The 24,162-nt window shown below is 25.9% G+C and overlaps 1 protein-coding gene across 1 annotated transcript in view; it reads right to left on the bottom strand.

The window, feature by feature from the left end:
- Positions 1-1,179: 1,179 nt before the first annotated feature.
- LOC145841685 (SMAD family member 3-like) overlaps positions 1,180-24,162 on the bottom strand; it is a 106,006-nt gene continuing 83,023 nt past the window's right edge. Inside the window, exons 2-6 of the mRNA XM_082949037.1 lie at positions 14,182-14,206; positions 4,629-4,721; positions 3,525-3,594; positions 2,253-2,368; positions 1,180-1,484 (exon numbers count right to left, since the gene is read on the bottom strand). Coding sequence (XP_082805163.1) covers positions 1,361-1,484; positions 2,253-2,368; positions 3,525-3,594; positions 4,629-4,721; positions 14,182-14,206 — 428 coding nt within the window. The 3' untranslated portion in view covers positions 1,180-1,360. The remainder of the gene's footprint in view (positions 1,485-2,252; positions 2,369-3,524; positions 3,595-4,628; positions 4,722-14,181; positions 14,207-24,162) is intronic.

Raw genomic sequence — 24,162 nt, 5'->3', positions numbered from 1 at the left:
TAAATTTAGCAAAAATAAATGAACTGTACTTTTATAACGAAAAAATTTATAACATAACAATAATAATAAAAAAATTAAAGTTTCAATGCTGAAATATTTTAAAAACAATTGTCATATTTGGTTTTATGGAAGAACTTTTAATACATATTTTGAAAATTAAACTCTCGTTCACAAATTTTAAAAACATTTTGTAAGTTTTAAAGCATTGCTAAATACTAATAAACAAAAAAGAGAAAAATAAACTTAGATAAGTGTGTAATAGGAAAAATGACTTTATATTAAACAACTTTATAAAAATAATGACAAAATTTTCAAATTTTATGATGTAGATTAAGACATTTATAATTGAATATCTAGCACTTGATTCAAAAATATGTACTAGCAACGCATTAATTCAAACTTGATTGTGCAAATAAATGATAACTGCAACTTTTGCAAAAAATGCAACAATTTACTTGATAGAACAATAAGTTAAATTTTTTTGGTATTTCGTTTCACAATTGGCTATATTTTAACAGGTGAACTTTTTTTTGGCAAATATAAGAAAGGTACTTAAAATTTTAATAAATGGTAAACAGCATACTTTTTTTAATATTACATTGGGTTTGTTTCAATAAGTTTATATAGGTATTTAATATAAAAGTGTTTTTAGCCTTTTCAAATCCATTTATTCTTATTATTTAGTTTGTTTAAATTTTCTGCTTCAAATACCTTCAGACACAAAAAGAAAACAAAACAAAAACACTTTAAATATTAGAACGCTATATTCATATTCGGACGAAAATAAACGTTTTTCAATTAAAAACAAATTTTTGTACAGGACAATTTGAAATCTGCATGAAAAGCGCGCGAAATGCAAAAATTGGCGGGAAATATTTAATCACGTGATTTTGACAAATGCAACTTGGGAAGCACGGAAATAAAAAAAAAATTAAAATTTTTACAAAAAACAATTTTTTGTAAGCTCATTTGAATACATCTCAACTTAATTTCCAAAACCTGTTTATTTTATCAACAATCCTGTTTTAGGGATCAACTCGTTTTAATTAAAAGAAAAATACAGATTAATTCTACTGCAGAACGTAGTTGCCATGTTAAAGTCTAGTATTTGTATATTCTATGACTTTAAAAGCTTAAGAAAAACATTATAAATTTCAGAGCCACTAGTTTTATACAGGATCCGCTTCAAAAAAAAACTCAACTATGACGTCATATTAACTTGCCATTATTATGCGACCAAGCGGCAACTACGAGATGTTAGAATAAAATATGCAACACGTCATCAAACTTAAATGTATTATGACGTCACGTCAACCGGTGTTGCTTCATTGCGACTCCTCACATGTACTATGACGTCACATTAACTCATGCTGCTGCAGGGTATGTGCGGGGCTCCCATCTGCTGGAGGACTTTGTCGAGCCACTGTAGCGGTCCGTTGAGATGGAGTTCTACCCAGCAAGGAGTAGATGTTACGTGTTGTCTCCTTTAAAACAAATAATAAAACTATTATTAAAATACAATTAAAATTGATATAAATATTATTAAGATGGAGTTCCACCCAACAAGGTCTGAAAATGTAACAAAATTATTACTAATATTAATAGAAATATTATTGAAACCAACTAAAGTACTATTAAGACAGATTAATGACATTTAAAACAACGGAAAGTATTATTTTATTTGTTTAGAAAAGGGTTTCCTATAGAAACTACTTGGGGGCCATGAGGTCTTAATTTGAAACTTTTACTACATATACTGGAGTTAGATGAAGAGGAAAAATTGGTCTCAAATGTTTTTAATGGTAGTTTTGAAACTTACACTATTTATTTTGGAGCTGCTGATGAAGAGCAAAAACATGTCTTAGGTGGTTTTTGAGTAATCTTATTAAAGGGGGCAATAGCTTTTTTATTGTTTTTTTTAAAGGGGACCATTTGAAAAAAAGTTTTGGAAACCCTGGTTTAGAAGTTATAAAAATTAAATTAAAAACAAAATGAAAACGTTATTACATGTTGTTAGAAATATTACTAAAATCAAATTAAAAAAGGTGGTTAAGTGAAATTATATTTGCATGAATTATTTAAGATATAGAACTTTTTTAAAGTAATAATGTACTGCTCAATAAAAGTGCTCATTTCTTCAAATTTAGGTTATTCTTACATGTATTACTTATCTGTAATAAATTTAGATGTAAGATTTTATAATTAACAGGCTGTTGTTGTTAGTTAAGTATTTCAATTCATATTTATCAAACCTGTATTCAGCGCCCCACCCTTTAACGAAGCTCATTCTAATCGTGCACATTCTAGTTAGTTGGTAAACTGCGTCGAACCCTTGGTTCACTGATTGTGATAAAAGTGCAGCGAATTCCTGTTCATATTGTATTTTTATTATTTCACTTATACTGTTAACATAATAAGAAATTATTTAGTATCCTTCTTTTATTACACTGACATATGTTTCTGTGTGTTACCGGATTAACACACTTCAAGTAAGCTATGAAAATGAAGAACGCACTTCATCTTACAAACGTCTAAATTTATATTTTGAATAATGATTATTATTATTTTTATGAAACTGTACCAAATGGTTTACTGATTCTGATAGTAAAGCTGCAAACTCCTGTTTATGTACATACACACATAAAATCTACTGAAATTGTTACTGTGTATATAAAAAAAAAACTAAAAACTCTTGCAGCCGACAATAAAATATTAAATGCAAGCATTGCACTTTGTTATGGTTGCCACTCATAAATGTAAAAAAAAGTGACTCGAGCGACCAAAATCTAGCATTGTTATAAGGAAATATAATTAAAAAACTTTTTATTAGTCTGAGTGTTTGACTACTCTTTTTTGTAAACAAATAATATTGTTAATAGTTTAACACTTTCATAATTTAAAGTATTTTTACCTGAATGTGAAATAATTTCAAATAAAATACTCTTTTTTATTTTATAATAACAAAATAACTTCTGCATTTAAAAATTTAATTATTTTTTATGTTACATGATTATTAAATATTTTCAAATGACATCCTAGTAGTAAACATTTTATATTATTTATTTTCAATTTCTACCTGATTATTAAATATCTTCAAATGACATCCTGTTATTAATTGTTTAATATTATTACCTGATTATTAAATAATTTAAAATGACATCCTGTTACTATTTATTTTTTACTATTACCTGATTCTTAAATATTTTTAAATGACATCCTGTTAATATTTATTGAATATTATTACCTGATTATTAAATATTTTCAAATGACATCATGTTATTAATTATTTAATATTATTACCTGATTATTAAATATTTTCAGAAGACATCGTGTTATTAATTATTTAATATTAATACCTGATTATTAAATATTTTCAGATGACATCGTGTTATTAATTATTTAATATTAATACCTGATTATTAAATATTTTCAGATGACATCCTGTTAATATTTATTTAATATTATTACCTGATTATTAAATATTTTCAAATGACATCCTGTTAATATTTATTTAATATTACTACCTGATTATTAAATATTTTCAAATGACATCCTGGTGGAATCTTAACAACTGTTGCTGGGTGCCATCCGTATCTGTATATAAATAAATAATCATAAAAGTAATAATCAAATTTATTAAAAATAAATAATCATAAAAATTATAATGTGCGTCCGTTTAGAAATTAATTAAAAATAATAAAAATCCATAAATATGAAAAAAGTCAAATTAAAAGCCCTGTCTATTTATAAATTAATTATAAATAATAAGTATGTGTTGAACAAAAACGAAACAATTATCAGTGTCTGTTTAAAAATAATTAAAAATGTTAATCCGTATCTGTGGTGAACAATATTGTAATTATAGTATAACAATGTTGAAATTATGTTGGTAACACTGCTGAAAAAAGTCTTGTTGACATTTTTAATAAATTGAACTGCTGAAAATTTATTGTAACTGAAATAATGATAGATTGAGATAAAGGAAATTTATAATTTCATATTTATAAAATGTTATAAGTTTAACCTACATTAAATCATGTATATTAACACGTAAAATTAAAAACAATCTAAATTAACAACCCTACTACAACTAGGATTACTTGTACAATACCATATAAAATATAATACATAAATTTAAAGTTAAATACTCTCTATTACAATTAAGACTTTTTACAAGTATAGCAGAACCTTATAAAGATTATAACAAATAAAAACATAATTATCTTCTATTACAATTAATTGTACAAATACATCTGATAAACATTATAATGAATAAAAACATAGTTACCTTCTATACAATTGTGACTTTGTACAAATATATCTGATAAACATTATAATAAATAAAAGCATAATTACCTTCTTTTACAATAAGAACTTTGTACAAATATATATGATAAACATTTTAATAAATAAAAACATAATTACCTTCTATTACAATTAGTTGTACAAATATATATGATAAACATTATAATAAATAAAAACATAATTACTTTCTATTACAATTAGGACTTTGTACAAATATATCTGATAAACATTATAATAAATAAAAACATAATTACTTTCTATTACAATTAGGACTTTGTACAAATATATCTGATAAACATTATAATAAATAAAATCATAATTACCTTCTTATACAATTAGGACTTTGTACAAATATAGCAGAATCTGATAAACATTCAGCAAAAACCTCACCAGCTATGTAGTACAAGCGAACACCTGTAAAGATTTGTAATACTATTTGTATATTTTTAGCTTCAGTATAACATAAAATTTATTATTACAGTTACACTACAGTATAGTAATTACAATTATTTGTTTAATATTTACTACTATAGTTAATAAATTTGTTATGCTATATTTATCCAGAAAATACTTTATCAGCAAAACAAAAAAAAATTAGTAACTTTAATACTGTAATATATTCTTATGAACACTGATGTTAATAGTTTATAGTGATTGGCTGCTTGGAAAGTTACTGTAGATCAGGGTTTCCAAAAGTCGGTCATAAAGGTTACAACTAGATACTATTGAGTTTATCGTAACGAGGGAAAAAGGTTTTAGGTATTCTTAAGTTAGTTATTTTAGAAGTGTAATTGGAGGAAGTCATTGTTTTTATTTTTATTTCTCGAAAAGTTTGCAAACCCTGCTCATAGAATCGAAATAAAACAGTTAATTGGTTTGTCAGAGGTCAAGCGGTGATAACCGACAAAATTTTAAACAAAAGAACCATCAATTAAATTTTACTAATATTATAATATGTTCTAGTGCTGATATGATGTTCAATTAAACTGCTAAATAAAACCACTGCAACACAATTATAAGTTTATTTGCAAATAATGTTTTATTCAGCAAATAACTAAGAATTAACAACAATTTTTATTGTTTAACACAATTAAAACACAATTAGTAGTTAATAAATAGGGTGATCATAATCCAAATTTTAGAATAAACCAATAGGAAATAAATTACAAAATAAAAATGTCAAGCACTTTAGAAGAAAGTATTAAAAAACGAAAGTTAGACTAAAACTAAAAAAAGACGTAAACTTCTGATTTCAAAACATGTTTTTAGAATCTGGCTAAAATATTTTCTTAACTTACAAAATTGTTAGTAGTATTAATAATTACGAATTTTTCTTTTAATTTTAAAAAGTACAAACCACCATGATAATTTTGGTGCGCAAAAAAATTCTTGGTAAATCTGACATGCTCCTCGTAAAAGGCAGATAAACCTTGCAATAAAAAAAAAACTATAACTTTTTAAATTAAAACTAATTTATCAATATAGTTCAAAGCATCTTAAATGCAACAGCGACATTGCAATGTGCATATTTTCAGAAATATTGATTAATTTAACATTAAATGCATTTGGCAAATATACATTGCCAGCAGTTTTCAAATTGTAGTAGTTAAAAACAAATTGTTTGCTATTGGAAGTTGATTTTCTGTTTACTACGGCTGTTAAAGTATACCTTATTTGAGTACAACGTTTGTTAGGTAATACAAATGACGTCATAAAATGATACAAATAATGAAAAAGATACGAAGAGGTGTTGGTTAAACGATGAATAGAAAATTATATACAAGTGTTTTTAACCATCTCGAAATACAATTTAAAAGAGTTTCCCAAAATCTTTTTGTCAAATTGCCCCCTTTGAAGAAATTAAAAAAGCTATGGCCACCTCAGACTACTCAAAAAACTACATTTAAAACACCTAAGACCTTTTTTTTTGCTCTTCATCTGCAACTTAAGAATTTCTAGTTTAAGTTTCAAAATTACTAATAAATAAACCTAAGACCTTTTTTTCGCCTCATTTGGCACGAAAATCGCCCAAAGTTTTAAAACTGCCCCCCCCCCCCTAACTAATTTTCGCCTCCCAACTTACTAAAATCGCCCCCAGAGGAGCGATATTACCCACTTTGGGAAACCCTGATTTAAATCGACAACTTTAACTGTTTAATCAGAAATGAAAAGTTTATCAGAGAGGAATCAATACTCTGCTTTGAAGAAAGAACTGTAAAAACATTCATTAAGACTTTAACTTTAGTGCTACACAACTATGCATGCATGAAAAGAACTAAAATAAAGACTAAATATAGTTTAAACTATTTATATAAACACGGTTGCTAAATGTTTTTGGCAAATTTTCTCCAGGTTTTCAAAATTTCCTCACGGTTTTTAAAAATACACATCTTTAGGTCTTTTTTTTAGTTAAAAGTTAACTCTGAGGTAAGAAACTGTGTTAAATAGTATAAAAACATTGAAAAGATACTGTAAAGCTGCTTGAAATGTTTTTTAATAAAAAAATGATAATGACAAAGTCATTTTTATCTTATGATAGAATTTTTGTATCAAGTTGAAATTTTACTACTTAACATGTAAAAATTCCAGATTTTTTAGTAATTTTTGTTGAAAACTCAGGTTTTTCGGCAGCCCTGTATGTAACACAGGGGTCAGTATAATATTTAAAAAAATTCTGGATTGAGACTTAACTTTTTATTTAATGAACAGCCAATGTAGAAGCAGCAAGTTTAAGATTATTTATGATTACAGTTTACAAATATGCTCTTTCTTTATTTGATGCGAAACTTTACTGTCTATTTTAAATTTATACATTTACACTTGGAGTTGGTCACATGACTTCGGAATTCAAATTCAAAATTGGAATATCAAATTCTTAAAAAAGGCCACAGCTCAAAAGTAATATACATTTGTTTAAAACAAAAAATGCGTATTTAGGTCAAACTAATAAAATTATGACAGTAAAAAATAGGATCAAAAATATTTATTAAAAAAAAAATATTTAAGAACTTCTTTTTGCCATATATCATAAAAGTGTTTAAAAATTTTACAACATAAAAGATCGGGAGATGTTTAAAATTTTAAAAATTTAATGTAAAAGTTCCAGTTTTTTGTTTTTTTTGCCTAAATAGTCAAATTCAAGGATTCCAGGTTTTGTGGCCACCCTGCATAAGTTAGCCTGAGTTTAACAACAATTTTTAACTACCCTGAGTTATCCTGAGTGTGGAGCAAACCTGACAACAAAAAAGATGATTTAAATTATTGAATTAAATAAAAGTTTAACTTAGATAGACTGTGAATTATAACTAAATTAAAATTTATCTTTATTTAAAAAAATAATTGTAACATTTTTAGAATAAGCGCTGAAATTTGTAATAAAACTATCAAAGTTTAGTGTAAAGAAAACTAACTATCATACAAAAAAATATCTATTGACTTTATTACATTATCACTATAAAAATTTAAGAAGGGTTAGTGTAGTTAAATGGTAGCTTCAAGTTTAAAAATAAAATATTTAAATCATAAAAAAAATACTTTAAAATAAGTTCCACAAATAAAACATTTACCTTTTTAGGAATCTACAAACAAACACTAAATTATTTTAATTTTTTAATAATTTCAATTACAATTTTAATATTTGTAAATAAATCTACATTTCTAAAATTAAAATAAAAGTAGAATGACATAAACAAACATTTAAAAAATAATTTACGCATAAAACAATATTAACCTTTAAATCATAATGTTTGTCAGTTTACTCATATGTTATAAATAAATAACAATTAAAGATAACAAAAACACAAAAAAAAAGTATTACTTAACCACTTATTTGCTAGCCACTAATTAATAATATTTTGTAACTTTCAAATTTCTTATTTTTTACTAGTTTAATCTTAACATATTTTTGGATCTATTTTCATTATAAAATTAATTTTAAGGTAAAAATAAAACTGTGTTAACAAGTATAAAATCATTGATAGATACTGTAAAGCTATTTCAAATATGTTTTTAAGTAAAAAATAATTGATTATGACCGTTTGTTTTTGTTATATGATAGATATTTTAAGTCAAATCGAAATTTTACAGCTTATTATATTAAATTGTTAAAATCGAGGTCTTTCAAGGTTTTCCAGGTTTCCAATTCAAGTCGCAACCCTGTACGTCTTAAAATACATTTTGTGTAGTCAAAAATTTTACAGAAGAATTAAATTTAACAGGATTATACTTTAAGATTTTTTTTCTACTTGGAATTTAATCAAAACATTATTTGAATAATAATTGACATTCTTTAGATAAGAACTTTACAAAAAACAATGTAACAAATAATTAAGTTTAATTCTGAAACTACATCTGAAAGATTTTGGCTAGAATATCTCCTGCAAAGACACTTTGGTTGGTTAATATGGCTATGTGTAAAAAATGTAACTTTGCAAGAGATTAAATTGCTTTCTGGTTGACTGATTTTGTAATATACAGGATATTCAACTAAATGGAACAGCAGTGTAAATAGTATTCATCAGTGAAACAGCACTTAATATAAAAAAGTTAAAAATTAACGTACTAAAAGTTATAATTGTCTCGATACTATATAAAGAGGAAATGTTTGAGTAGATAGCAATAAGAAAATAGACTTTATTAGTAAATCGCAAAACAACAACTCCTGCATGAAATTCACAATAATAATTAAAATTTTTTATTTAGTCTTCAGTGCTGTTTATTTGTTAAATTCTGACACTTCTGATTTAGAGTAGTTTTGTTGAACTTTATTGTTCTAATTTCCAACCAAGAAAGCATTTAAAACTTACCTAATCATATCATAGTTAAAAGCCTATTTATAATGTTAATATATTACTGTGAAGATCTTAAACTACACTAATATATTTTAAAATTTTTGAGACTTTTGAAATCATTATTTAAGTAAATAAATTTTACATAAAGATTCTTAAAAAAAACTTTTCTAAATAACTGTACTATAGAAAAATTGTAAAGTGTTTTTCATTGAAAAGTTGTGTTGAGTTGTTACTTTATACTTTGCTTAAGGTTGATTTCAATTTAAGTAGAAAAATCTGAACTCAGAATTTCTACTTAACTTGAAAGTTTTAGTATTGATGTAGTAAAAAGAATACTTGTTTCACTTAAATTGCAATTTAGTTTAATATTGAATAATATAAATCAGTCAACCAGAAAGCAAGTTTTTTTGGAATAAAATTAAAGAAAATTGAGTACAGAGCTATATAAACCAGCAATAAACAGTTTGTAGAGAGATTTATGTCAAGGCATTCAAGATTAGTTCTAAAGTTAAACTTTGTTTATTGTAAAGGTTTTTTTTAAATAGTTTCTATAAAATTTAACTGTCCCTAAAAACAGTTCAAAATGTTCTAAAAAGCTAATAAAGTATTAAGGAATAAAAAAACTAATGGTATAAAACCTTTTAACATTCACGTATCATAAATACTTTTTACCTGATTTATATTGTAGTTAATTGCTTTGGTTGTTCTGAGATTTTTTTTTTGAAAATCTCAGGCTAGTTAAGTTTGTTTTATGTAACAAATGTTGTGATCTTTTAAACATTTTTCTTTAAAGTTATCTATAATTTTTAAGCTATTTATTATTTTTGTTGAAAAAAAACTAAAGGAGTTTATCTATTTAAAGGAGTTAATCAAGTGTATATTTTCCATTTTTTTAAATTTTTTTCTATTATTCCTCTTTTTTTTTCAAAAATTTATGTTAGATTCTTGCTGGATTTAGTTAACTCAGAATAATACTTTTAATCTAAAAAATGGCAACTCTGTTTGTTTTCACTTCTAGGTTTTATCATGAGTTAGGGTTGTTAAAATTTTTCATAAAAATACATTTTGACTGAGTATTTTTTTTGACAAACTTAAGTAGTTTTGATATTATAGTCAAATCTCTAGATAATTTTTAAAGTCTGTTTTTTATTATAGGTCTAATTTATCTGATTATAATAATGATAATGTTTGTTTTCAGGATTGAATAGCTTTATAATTTTTCAGCATTTTCAAAAATTTAAGATAACCCACGCTAGTTTGGTGTAATTCATGCTAGGTTGTCACACACTCAGGATAACTTAGGTTAGTTAAAGTTTTTTGAAAATTTAAGGATGATTATTTTATTTCAGGTTAACTTATATTATTTTAAAATCAAAATGACCACTCAAAATAACTGACAGTTTGATTTTAAAAATAAAAAATCTCAGCATACTTTCAAAAATGTAAGAAAATTTCAGTCAAGTGTATTTCTAGATCATAAATGAGATCTTTTTTACTTGTTTCAATTTTGTTATTTTTATAGCAAACTTTGTTTTAATGATTGTTTTAAAAACTATATTTAAAAGAAATATATATAAATGTTCATTAAAGGATTTAAATTCAGGGTCAAATGGGACATTTTAAAATCATTTAAGATAGTATTTTAGACTTAAAAAGTAGCAATCCTGCTCATGCTTTTTATTGCTTCTCAGACTGATTCTGTTTTAGTTTTAAATAAGGCAAAGCTACTATTAAAATCTAAAAAAAATAATTAAATAATAAGAGTTCAAGTTGAACTACTAACTAAGAATCTCAATTTTATTCTATGCAAGTTAATATGTTAACTCTAAAAAAAGCAACTATGTTAATTTTCAGTTTTAGATTTAATTATGAGTCAGGGTTGCCTTTACTTATGCTAATTTAAGTTTTTTTATAAGTAAAATCTGACTAAGGAAGTCATTTTTTTATGTAAAACTAAAGCGTTTTTTGATATATTAGTTAAACATCTAGATGCTTTTATAATTCAGACTTCAAAATTTATTCTACTTCTAAAGGTTTATTTAATATATTATATTGATGGTAAATTTTGGCAGTTAAGAATGATAAGCTTTTTACTATTACAGTTGTTGACTTTCTCTTTATTCAAATACTTAAGATGCGCCTTGCTAGTTTTATGTTAGGATTGTCACAGAATATTCAGAATAACTAAAGTAACTTAAATTTTCTGAAAATGTAAGGATGACTTGGTATATTTTAGGCTTTTTAAAAATTAAAAAGAACACTAATAATACATCAGGTAAGTTTGATTTTTTTAATAAATAAATTCCGCATGTTTTCAATGTTTCCAAAAATTTCTATCAAGGGTTTATCTAGATATTAGAAAAAAAGTTCTGATTTAGTTTCAATATTGTGATATTTCTAGAATGTTTGCAAAATATAATAAACAAATACTTTTAAACTCTCTAATTATAAATCTTCAGATAAAATTGTTTAAATAAGCAAACCTATTTGATATTTAATGAAAAGAATTTCATTTGTAAATATTTGTCTTTAATAATCTCTAAAAGGATTAAAACTCAGAATGAGTCAAAACAGTTTAAAGTAATTTATAATAGTTCTTCCAGCACAAAAAGTAGCAACCATACTCATGCTTGATATTAGCTACTCGGTCTGATTTTGTTTTAGTTTTCAGAAAAGCACATCTAATATCAAGATTGCCACTAGTTTAAAAAAAAAAAATTTCAGGTTTCCTCCACGATTTTAAAAGTATACAGTTTTGGGTCTATTTTTAGTTTAAAGTTAAGTTTAAGGTGGTAAAAAACTGTGATAAACAGTATAAAAAAAATAAAAAGATACTGTAAAGCTACTTCAAGTGTGTTTATAAAAAAAGTTTTTGGTAATGACAAAATTTTTTAATTATATTGTAGATTTTTTTTAAATCAAAATTTTTCTACTGTATATGAAAACATTGTTTAAAATTCTAAGTTATTTAGTGATTTTTGTTCAAAATTTTAGTTTTTTTTGCCTAAAATGTCAAATTCCAGATTTCAAGGTAAATAGGCAACTCTGTAATAATTATTCTATCTAAAGAAAAAACATTTAATCATTTGGTTTTAACTTAGACTACTAAATAATAGTCTTACATTTTATTCTAATAGCTTTAATTTAAACAATTTTATCAGAAGATTTATATTATGAGAGTTGGAAAAATATTTCTTCCTTTTCTTTTAAAAGATCTTTATGCTTTGTATATAGCAATATGTAATTTGGAATAACAAGTAAAACTTTATATTCTATAAAATGTATAATTTATTTTCAAATAAAATTAATTTTAAGATAATGAAAAGAATTTTTTTTCAAATGATTTTCAAAATTGCCTTAAATAATTTATTTATCAAGTTTTATATCTGTTTTATTTAACTATGATATTTAAGGTGTTCAAACTTTATTTACAAAGTATTATTCAGTGTATAGCTCATACTATTATTTCAAAAAAAGATCTTTTGTTATAAAGTTGATTATTTCTGTTATTAGTACAATACTTTGTTTTGTATAAATATGTACTGCAATTTCATTTTTACTTAATTGTTTTTATGCATATAACACAGCTTTTACTTACTATAACTAGTATTGTATTAAATAAACTGAGCCAGATTAAAAAAATAATTAGAAACAATATAAAGTTTTAAACAATTATAGTAAAACCTTAACTTTCGTGAATTTAACCTATCTAAAATTACTGATTAAATATAAATTTGATCATTTGTATTATTTTAAGAAAACCTAAAAGATTAATTACACGAAAAATTCAGCACCATTTCTTTTAACTAAGTATGTAACTTTTTATACAGTTTCAATAAGCATAAAAGCAGATTAAGGAATTTAGGTGTTTAAAAAAACAGGTTTGTTATTTGAAAAATAAAAAGTTTGATAAAATAATAATCATTACAGTATTAAAGTGCTAAAAACAAAAAAGTTAAGTTTATGGAATATAAATTAAAAAATAGTTTTCTATCAAAAACTTATAAAAAACTGACTAAATTTTATATACTACCTTATATTATGAAACTAGAAGTCATGTTTGTGTAATCTAACTGTTTTAAATACAAACATTAATGTATCAAAAAAGTATATACAAGAATTTAATAACTTTATTTCATACTTTTTTAAAGCTTTTCGTGCATTTATACTGTATTATACGAAATTTTATTTATTGAAAATTGACATTTTTAGATTATTAAAATTAGTATGAAAAGAACTGCGGTTAAACAACATAAAGTCAACTTAACTGAAAACAATCAGAATGAAGTTGATTTTAAGAAAATAAAACTTAAAGAAACATCACTACCATTAAGCAGTAGTGTAAAATTTCTAACATTTTGCAAGAAAACTGCAAAGAAAAAGTTACATGGTTTCGATAAATTTGGTAAGTAAGTATTAAGATAATTATTTATAAAACTTGCACTAGTTTTATACCACTACTTTAAACTATTTATTAATTAATCAATAGTAAAAATAGTTAATTAAAATACCTAGTCAGTAAATGTGCCTTATCATAAGAAATATCTGAGTTATATTTAAAAATACATTAATTACAAACAAAAATTTATTTGCGTTATTAAAAGAAATAACACATTTTGTTGTGTCACCGATAAACAACTTTTTATCTGTAATAAATAGTTTAAAAATACACTATTTAGATTATTTTGAAAATATACTTCTAAACTTACTACTGTAAAAAATATTTTTAAAATTGATAAGTTCATAACTAAAATGAATTTATTTTGTGTAAATTAAAGGCCGACATTATTTTAATTACAATTATAAAGTGGAATTTATTGTTTTTGTAAGTTTTATACCAGACCTAAAAAAAATATGATCTGGCCGGATCCGAATCTGCATTTTATTTTAAATTAAGGGTCCGATCTAATTTAAAAATTAGGATCTAGCCGGATCAAGATATTTGTTTTATATTAAAATTTAGATCTGGCCGAGTCCTGTTAATCTTTCAAAATTTTCCGAAGTATCTTTTGTTTGTTTCAACACTATTCTAATATACGCAAAATACATTTTTTTTGCCTTTTATCATAAATTCTAAAATGTTCTTTTATTTACATGTTTTCTTGTAATATCTATTGTGTTTTTTTTTTACGTAGTGCCTAGTGTAAATTTTTGAACTATCTAAAATAAGCCAAAACCCTTTTTTTGCTCTTCATCATGGAGTCCAGAATATGAAGTACAAATTTATACAGTCAAAAAAATTGTCTCACCTTTTTTCAAATAAATAAATTGAATAGAGTAAATTTAGTGACCTACCGGATACATAACAATACGATTAAGTCGGATTCATTTAAAATTTGATCCTGCTGGAATCGCATAATTATTCTTATAAATAGTTAGCCATATCCTAACATACTTAATAATAGATATCCAGCCGGACCTGAATCCGAATACTAGGATCCGGCAGATCATAAGTTTTATTTCAAAACACGACTAAAGTATTCATAGTTGTTAAATAAAATACGAAACCAAATGTGTATATAACATAAATTAAAATTATCTTAGGTAAAATGAAGAACGATTATTCGGAACATATTTCGATAATTGAATCAAGTTCATTGTTGTTAGAAGAAGAAAATATCAGTAACGTATGCATGGTTATTAATAAAAAAACAAAAATTCATAATGCTGCAACTTATTATCAGTTATCTGGACTGTTCTACTTACCAAGTATTTATAAAACAATGTTTAGTTATATCGAACGTTGTTTTGTTATGATAATTGAAACTAAAAACTTTTTAGAACTAGAAAAATCTTTAGTCTTGAAAATATTTGCAAGTTCTAATTTACAAATTGATTCAGAAGTTGAAGTTTATAGTGCTGCAAATAAATGGTTAAACCATAACATACAAGAACACAGAAAATTTGCAAAACAACTGCTATCAAAAGTTCGTCTTAATCTTTTATCAGAACAAATACTTAAATATCTCCAAAATGAGTCTTCGTGTATTTCTGAAAACAATGAATGTGTTAAAACGTTGAATAATAAAGATAGTCAGAATGTTTCTGGTTCTTTTAATAAGAGTAGACAATGTAACCAAAAAATGTTCAATATTCTTATTTGTGGAGGTTTTTGTACAAAACAATTAGAATATGTAAACCAAGTGAAAGAGATTTATGGAAATAGTTTAGAAGAACTCCATGAAACTTCTTTAATGTTAAAAGAACGATCTGATTCAAAAACAGTTTGTTTTAAAGGAGAAGTGTATGTATTTGGTGGGTTTGGTGGGTTAAGCAATCGTTTGAAGTCGGTTGAAAAATATTCACCTGTTAGTAAAACTTGGAATTATGTTTGTGATATGCCAGAGGAACGTCAATACTTTTGTGCTTGTTCATTTATGGATAAAATTTTTCTTTTTGGTGGTCATAATTATGGTTCTTTAAGTTCTTGTCTTCAGTTTGATTCTAAAACATTGAAATGGAAAGAAGTTGCAAAAATGAACGAAGCAAAATTACGTGCAGCTTGTGCAATATATGAAGAAAATATTGTAGTTTCTGGTGGATATAACAATGGATCGGATTTAAACACTGTAGAATCATATGATGTTTTTGCTGATACTTGGTCACCAATGCCAAGTATGATTGAAAGAAGAAACGAGCATAGTTTAGTTCGTCTTAAAAGCAAACTGTTTGCAATTGGTGGCGGTGCAGGATTAAACACAGATTGTGAAGTTTTTGATAAAATTAGCAATATGTTTGTAACACTTAAAACACCTGATTTTCGTTCATTTAACGTTAACTCTGTTTTGGTTGGAAGTAAAATATATGTCTTTCAAAGTTTTACAAAAGTTGTATTATGTTATGATGTTAATAAAGATGATTGGTCTGAAGAATCTTGTGAAGCAACTAAAACTATTTCTTGTTATTCGACTGTAAAAGCGCCTTTGTATTAATATAACAATTTATACTATTTGATTATTTTTATGGCGATATGTGATAACTTTATAATTAATTAAAATTTAGGAGTCTAAGTTAATAATATTAGAAAAATTAGTAACTATTGATCTTTATTATAGTTTTTATAATATTAACATAATTTCTAGTATCTAGAGGTTTTTCAGACTATAAATTTGTCAACTTTGTAATTATTAAAAATAATTAAAAAACGTGTATTTTAGATCAACATAAACAAGGGCTTTTAGAACTATAAGCTTATCTTTTGAACACGTTTTATATTTTACGTTTAAAGTGATATTTATTGTTGAGTATATATTTTTTTTTTTAAGTTCTTACTTTGTATGAAAACATGTTTAATTTTATACTCAAATAGATGTGCTTAGTTTAAAGTTTTATAAATTAGAAGAGAAGTTGTTTTATAAACACTATCATATGTCTATAACGTTTTTACAAAAATTTTGTTATAAAGATGATTATCAAAAAAAAAAACAAAAAAAGTTTTCTTTATAAAAACAATTTATCTCAAAATTTTACTTTTAAACAAGTTAATTTTTTTTATAAAAATGCTTCTAATTTTTATGAATAATAGAGAATTAGTTTTTTCATTTATAGTTAATAAACTGTTGTTATTTTCTACGGGTATAATTTAAAATAGACCGATGCTAATAAAATCTGTGTATTATTTATTATGATCTGTCGCTGTTTCAAACAGTAATAAAAGTTCACAGTTAATTTTTCAAAAAGACATAACATACCAAGTAAGTATAAAGTGTAAGATTTTATTTTATTAAGTCTACATATAAACAGCTGATACTTAGGATAAGCAATTAAGGCCATTTGAACTACAATAGTTGAATTTGTGTGTATATTAAGAGCTTGTTTGTTTTTTTTAAGCAGTATCAAATTCATTTATTGTATAGGCAGAATAAATTGTTGATAAACACAAAGTGCCATTATTAAACAATTGAGAAGTCTATAATTCTTTCTGACTGGCTTCTAACTTAAAAAAGAGTCGAAGATGAAAACCGTTAGACTTTTAGATCAATAAGGTGGTCAAACAGATGACCATCAGGTCTAGGTAAGGTGGTTGCCCGACCCGGTATTAGACTTAAATAGTAGTTCGCTTCCGCCAGCTCCACATAAGAGTAGTGTAGTAGCACCTTGCGATCGTGACGTTCTTTTTAAAATATTTGCGTAATGAAAGTAAAAATTATACTAAAGTATTTTTTATACATAATAAAAAATTAATAAAAAACAATTTGTTATTAAGCAACTTCATTTGCACTTAGTACATTTCTGTTAAATACGTAATACGAACAACTGATATGTCATTAAAAAATTAAATCTAAATTACCAATTTATTAATTTTTTTTTTTGTAATATTAAAATCAGAAAATAAAATTAGTAGACATTTAACAAAACCAAAAAAAAAAACCGAAGACAAATTTTCTATCTTAAGGTTTTGAAACTAATTAACATAAACGCCCTTTTTTGAGAAATTTTATAAATATTTGCCCCTACTTATTGCAATCCCTAGAACATCGAATGCATGGTTTTAATTTTCTGCAAAATTAAGTATCCCCTTTTGGCTTTTTTACTAGTCATGACTACCCTTTAGCCCCTTTGCAGTCAATCGCCTCCCGACTTGCTAAGATGGCCCTAGAAGGGTCATATAGAGTATAGACCATATTAAGAAACTCTATTTTAGCGAAACATTTAAAAAAATATTTTCAAAAAAAACAAGACTTGTTTTAGCATAGTTTGAATTTATAGAAGTACTTTTGATATTAACACTTTATTACTTTTTCTTTTAATATTAACAAACAGGTGACGCATGTATAAATGGTTATTTTATCTATTAACATAGAAGTACAGTTGTTATGTTATAGCAACTTGAGAAAGTGTTGCATTACTATGCTTTCTTAAACCAAGATCGTTATGTGAACATTTTTGATATAAGTAATATGATTAATGAAAAATTGACTTTTTTAACAGTTAGACATACGGATGCTTTATTGTTAAGGTTTTGTTTAAAAATCAAATTTATAACTTACTTGTAGCTAAATTTTATTTATTCTTTATATTAATTTTTATTAACAACATGTGTTCATACCACCATACAAAGCTAAATGACTATCGACAAGAGTTCAGCGTTTGTTTTAACATTTAATAGTGTAAAAATAAAAATATTTAACTATAATTCAAACTGAAATTGCAACTGAAAATATCAACATAACTGTTTATTTTTACGAAAACACTTTTTAATTAGAATTAAAAATCATCTTATTAAAATTTTATCTGACTGATGAGCCCTAATTAGGAGAAAAATAGTTGCATACTGTCTAATTAACTGTGGTTGATGGTTAGTGCTAACGTAAGATACACAATACAAGTTATAAATTGTTTATAACTAATAGCAATTAGTACTGAACCTACTTTATAAAACAAGTTGTAGTCAATTAGTTAAAGCCTGATTTAAAGAATTATATTGTTGTTTATCTATTATAAAGCAAAACCAAGAGATATTAAAAATAGGTATGAAAATTTCAATCACTGTTACTGACATAGTTAAAATAGAACAGTTATTAATTGTGTATCAGCAATTTACCTTAGATTTGATACTTATTTATACCTGTATCATTTATAACCAACTAAATAGTATTAACTCATTAATAGTTGTTTGGAAACTCAAAATACGTTTTTCTGCATTCAACATTAGTAAAATCTGTTTTAATGTTGTGAATCTAATTTACCTTTATTAAAAGTTTAAGTTAAAATATTTGTACAAATAAATTTAAATCGATAGTGTTTTTTACAACTTGAGTCTTTTTTAAATTTTTGTTACTTTTAATTTAATTATCAGTTTTAGTGAGTTTAACAAACTTATACTTTTTTACTTTTAGAAAACCATTTTAACTAAACAGATAGTATAAGAAAAATAAATAACTTGTGTTTTCATAAAAAAAGTTTAAAACTCCTGTAACTGCAGAGTAATGTATTATTAAAAATATTTTAATCATAATTAAAACGAAACTGTATTTTCGCCACTAGTAGCAAATACAATTATTATAAGAACTGATGCCTGTTTAATCAAGCTACGGTGGATTTTTATTAGCTTTTAATTAAATAAACCACATATTTTAAGTGAATGTAGTAAACTAACTAAAAAGCAAGCAGATTGAGTAACACATTTTTTTAAACTAAATACTGTACACACAATTATTTTTCCCCAAAAAAACATTTAAAAAATTACTTTTATATGTTGGTACCTTTCTTTTTTTTTATTATATGTTGTTTTCATCGTCATAATACTGGATATCTTTTTAGTAGTTTTGCAAATCATGTTTAATATTAATTTTGAAATTAAAACTTCTAGCAATTACACTAAACCTTTCGAGTATTAATCATAAAAGATTTTTTACAAATTTCAATCCATTATTTAATTTCCTTATTTTGTTTTTTATATTTTTGTTTTATGTTAGAAAAGGAAGTTACAAATAATCTTCAAACAAAACGGCAGGAACAAGTAGTGTGAACATGCTCTTCCGAAACGGCAGGAAAAAGAAATGAGACAAATTACATATTGATAGCCGTTTGTTGCAATGAAAAAAATTGAGAAAAATGTTTTACCAAGCGTTAATGAGTAGCGCAGTTCATATTGACTTGAGGTTGCGTCATAACACATGTCGTATTGTAAGATCAAGAAACAAACCTATCAGATACTGCTTGTTCAGATAATTTTCCTCCACATAAACACTATATATGCGAGAACTAAAAAAACAAGGGTTTTGAGATAGTAAGATTGAAGCAACTATACGCCAGTCTCTACACTAGTTGACAATCTGTTTATTATTTTAAATAGTTTAATATGAAAGTTCTTTTTAAACGATATAAAGGTTTTAATTATTAATAATTGCATTTTTCAATTACTTGATATCTATTGCTTAATATAAAGTATTTTGTTCACAAAAGTTACACCTGCTTATAGCTACCTTCTTAAAATATTTATTTTTAGTATATGAAGCATTGATTCTGGTAGAGATTTAAGTAGTTTGTATTTCAGAATTATAAAGTTTATTTATATTGATTCAGTTATTTTTTAATAGAGTTACTCTCCCATACACATGTGCTTAGTTTTTAAATAGTTATTTGAGTAGCTTCCGTATTTATAAGACTTGTATCAGAAAGTAAGTACTAGATATAAAGTTATACAAAAGTATTAAGATTAAATCCTAATAGCTAAAATAAAATATTGCCTGCAGTGAGCCCAAAATTTAAACACCCTAAAGCGTTTTTAACCTTTCTTTTTATCCCATTTCGAAAATTTATTACCAAATTACCCTTTTTTGGATAGTAATGACCAAACTTACACCCAACATCCAAAACAGTGTTTAATTTCGAAGAAAAACAATTAAACTTTTAGAACTATAAGCTTATTAAATCTAAAAATTGGTTAAGTTAAAAGAATTTATTCAATCTTTTAAAATTACAGTTAAACAATAAATTGTAAGTTAAAATGCAATAAAATCGCAGAGCTGGTAATAATGAAAATTTACCCCTTTTGACAAGGGAATATACTCCCAGGGATAAGTTAACCCCAGTTTAAGATCACTTTCTAAAGTATCACTTAGCTTGCAGGCACAGTTTATACAACAAGGTCTGGTTTACAATCTGCCCACAGATAACCAGCCAAACAAATCTGAATTTTTTAATATTGGGTCACTAACAGCCTCTTGTTTAAGGTCCAATATAATATAAGTTTTCCACATTTTTTAATTTATCATATATGAAGACCTTAGTGCAAGAAAGGGTTATAATGCCACGGGTTTTCAAATTGTAATACTATTGTAACTATACTACTAAAATCAAAAGTTTATAATAAATGCATTTTGCAGACATAAAAACTTATATTTTTTCTCCACAAGTGTTTAAAACTATTCACTGTAACCAAGTTAATGTTAAAAAAAGTACAAGCATTCGACAATAATAACTCTATGAAATAACTATGTTAGAAATAAATAGCTGTTTTAGAATGAAAATGTTTATGCATATAATTTAATTAATTAAGTTTTAAATATTTAAAAAATTGAAACTCTGCGGCTTTCAAACGTTTTAAGTCGTATACATTTTAATAAAATATTAAATGGGAACGGGTCACTTTTGCACGAGCGTCACTTTTGCACGAAGACACTTTTGCACGAGGGGACACTTTTGCACCAGCGTCACTTTTGCACGGAGAACACTTTTGCACGAGGAGACACTTTTGCACGGCGACACTTTTGCACGGGCGTCACTTTAGCACGAGTTGACACTTTTGCACGGCGTCACTTTTGCACGGAGGGTCACTTTTGCACGAGGGGACACTTTTGCACGGCGTCACTTTTGAACGAGCGTCACTTTTGCACGAGCGTCACTTTAGCACGAGGTGACACTTTTGCACGGCGTCACTTTTGCACGTAGGGTCACTTTTGCACGAGGGGACACTTTTGCACTGCGACTCTTTTGCATGGAGGGTCACTTTTGCACGAGGGACACTTTTGCACGGCGTCACTTTTGCACGGTTGTCACTTTTGCATGCAGGGTCATTTTTTGGATGGCAAATTTTTTACACTTCAAAAGTTTTGCACGACGTTACATTTGCATGGCGACTTTTTTGCAAGGCGTCACTTTTGCACGGCGTTATATTTTCACGGATATACTTATGAACTGCAAAAAGTTAAATATCAGTCAATTTTGATCGGAACTTAACTTTTGCACGCTTCTAGTTTTTATTTTCTTAAATAAAAATTTAAATATTTTTTTTGTCAACTTAAATAATATTCGCTTTTAAACACAAGTTGTTTTGATTGAATAAAATGTGGTAGTTTTTTAATGAGATTTTAATGAAATTTTAATCTAAAGTTTTTATGAATTTATTTTTGCAAAATTTATTTTACAAATTAAGTTTCGGTTAAAGACCTTGTCAGTGCTTAAATAAAGTTCTTAAAAAAAAGTTTTTATTTGATATTTTACGGAGAACAATATAATTACGTACAACAATTCATTAATTCAATTCATAAAAAAAAATTTAATTAAAATATACTAGATGATTAACTAAATAAAAACAATTTTGAATACTCTAAATAGAAATAAGCTGATTCTCGTTAATTTTTAAACAGAAAGATAAACTTAATTTAGTAAGGCTTTAAAACACGAAACTTGAATATTATTTTTTACTTATATTTTTTTGATGTTAAAATTAGTATTTAATAGTTGTTAAACAAATATTTCAAATCTATTCTAATTTTAAACAATTGTTAAATTTAAAAGTATTAGTTAATTTATCAAGTGTAAAGGTATTTCAGATTTTACTTTATGTTTGTTTTTTAGTCTATTTTTTAATTTAGCGTGAGAATAAAAAGAGCAATAAAAGAGCGCATTTTTTATGATTTGAACTTAAATTGTTTCATTACTCTAATGTTGCATGATTATGATAAGCCAATAAGAGAGTAAGATTTGGAAGTTTGAACTTATGTTCAAAGAAAATATACCATATTAGTCTTTAACCGCTGCAACATTTCATTAATGAGGCTAAACGGAATTCTTTTTTTTATCGGTCAGTTGAAATATGAAACAAACTCACAAATGAATTAGTTTCATGCAAAAATTTTAAAGAATTTCGATTAAAGTTTAAAAAGTTTTATCAGAATTATATTTGTGTTAGTAAAATAAATAAGTAATTTTTATCAACCGTTGATTCAATTTTAATATTTAGCTTAGTTTATAGTTCAATTTTATTAGCAGCACCTTTACTCTATAAATAATGAGTCCTTTTTGAATGTATTTAATGATTATTCATCTGACCAGTCTATTGTTAATGTCCATGGAGCGTTAGGTTTTAATTTTTGTTGTTAGTCAATGCATTTAAATATTTGACGTTGATCGTTCTATATCAAAGCTTAAAAAAAGTATAAGTTTATGGTTAAAATTTTGCTTTTTTTTTAACCTATGAATTTCATATCAAGTTATGTTTTTATCTTTGTTTTAATAAAAAAAACTATTTGTGTTAGTTTTTCTTTCTTTATGTGTCTTTCAGTTTAGGTGGTCTAGGTTTTGATGCCTAGGTCAATCATATGGACAATAAACTTGTAAACGTATAGTTAAATATATAAACGACATAGTTGTTGATTTATATACTAAAGTTCAAAATTAACTAAAACAATTTACTTACACTTAAAGTATTTTTTATCCTAGTTTCTAAATAAATTAAATTTTTTGTCCCTCGTATGAATTTTTTATAAATAATTTTATTTTATCTTTCCTTAGTTTGTTTCTAACATTAAATTTGACTGCTTAAGATTTTAATCTTTCATTTTTTGCCTTTAATATAAGTGTGTTATAAAATTTTAGTTTTTAGTTTTCTTTATGTTAAAAATTTGGTACTAGCTAAAAAAAATTTTTTCCGAAAAGCAAAGTTAATGTTCCGTGCAAAAATGTCATCGTGCCAAAATGTCGCTGTGCGGAAATTTCATTTTTAAAAACTGACGTTGTGGAAAAGTATCGTTGTGCAACAATGCTACCGTAACAAAAATGTCACCGTGCAAAAATGACCCTGCGTGCAAAAGTGACGCCCTGCAAAAGTGTTCCCTCGTGCAAAAGTGACCCTCCGTGCAAAAGTGTCCCCTCGTGCAAAAGTATCCCCTCGTGCTAAAGTGACACTCGTGCAAAAGAGTCTCCGTGCAAAAGTGACGCCGTGCAAAAGTGTCACCTCGTGCTAAAGTGACGCCCGTGCAAAAGAGTCGCCGTGCAAAAGTGTCCCCTCGTGCAAAAGTGACCCTCCGTGCAAAAGTGACGCCGTGCAAAAGTGTCACCTCGTGCTAAAGTGACGCCCGTGCAAAAGTGTCGCCGTGCAAAAGTGTCCCCTCGTGCAAAAGTGACGCCCGTGCAAAAGAGTCGCCGTGCAAAAGTGTCCCCTCGTGCAAAAGTGACGCCGTGCAAAAGTGTCACCTCGTGCTAAAGTGACGCCCGTGCAAAAGTGTCGCCGTGCAAAAGTGTCCCCTCGTGCAAAAGTGACCCCTCGTGCAAAAGTGACCCTCGTGCAAAAGTGTCTCCTCGTGCAAAAGTGACGCTCGTGCAAAAGTGACACCCACCC

This window comes from Thalia democratica, chromosome 7, assembly GCF_965202585.1.
Source record: "Thalia democratica chromosome 7, ktThaDemo2.hap1.1, whole genome shotgun sequence".
In the NCBI taxonomy this organism is placed as follows: Eukaryota; Metazoa; Chordata; class Thaliacea; order Salpida; family Salpidae; genus Thalia; species Thalia democratica.
The sequence above is the reverse complement of the archived record's forward strand: the minus strand, read 5'-3'. Positions and strand labels throughout refer to the sequence as shown.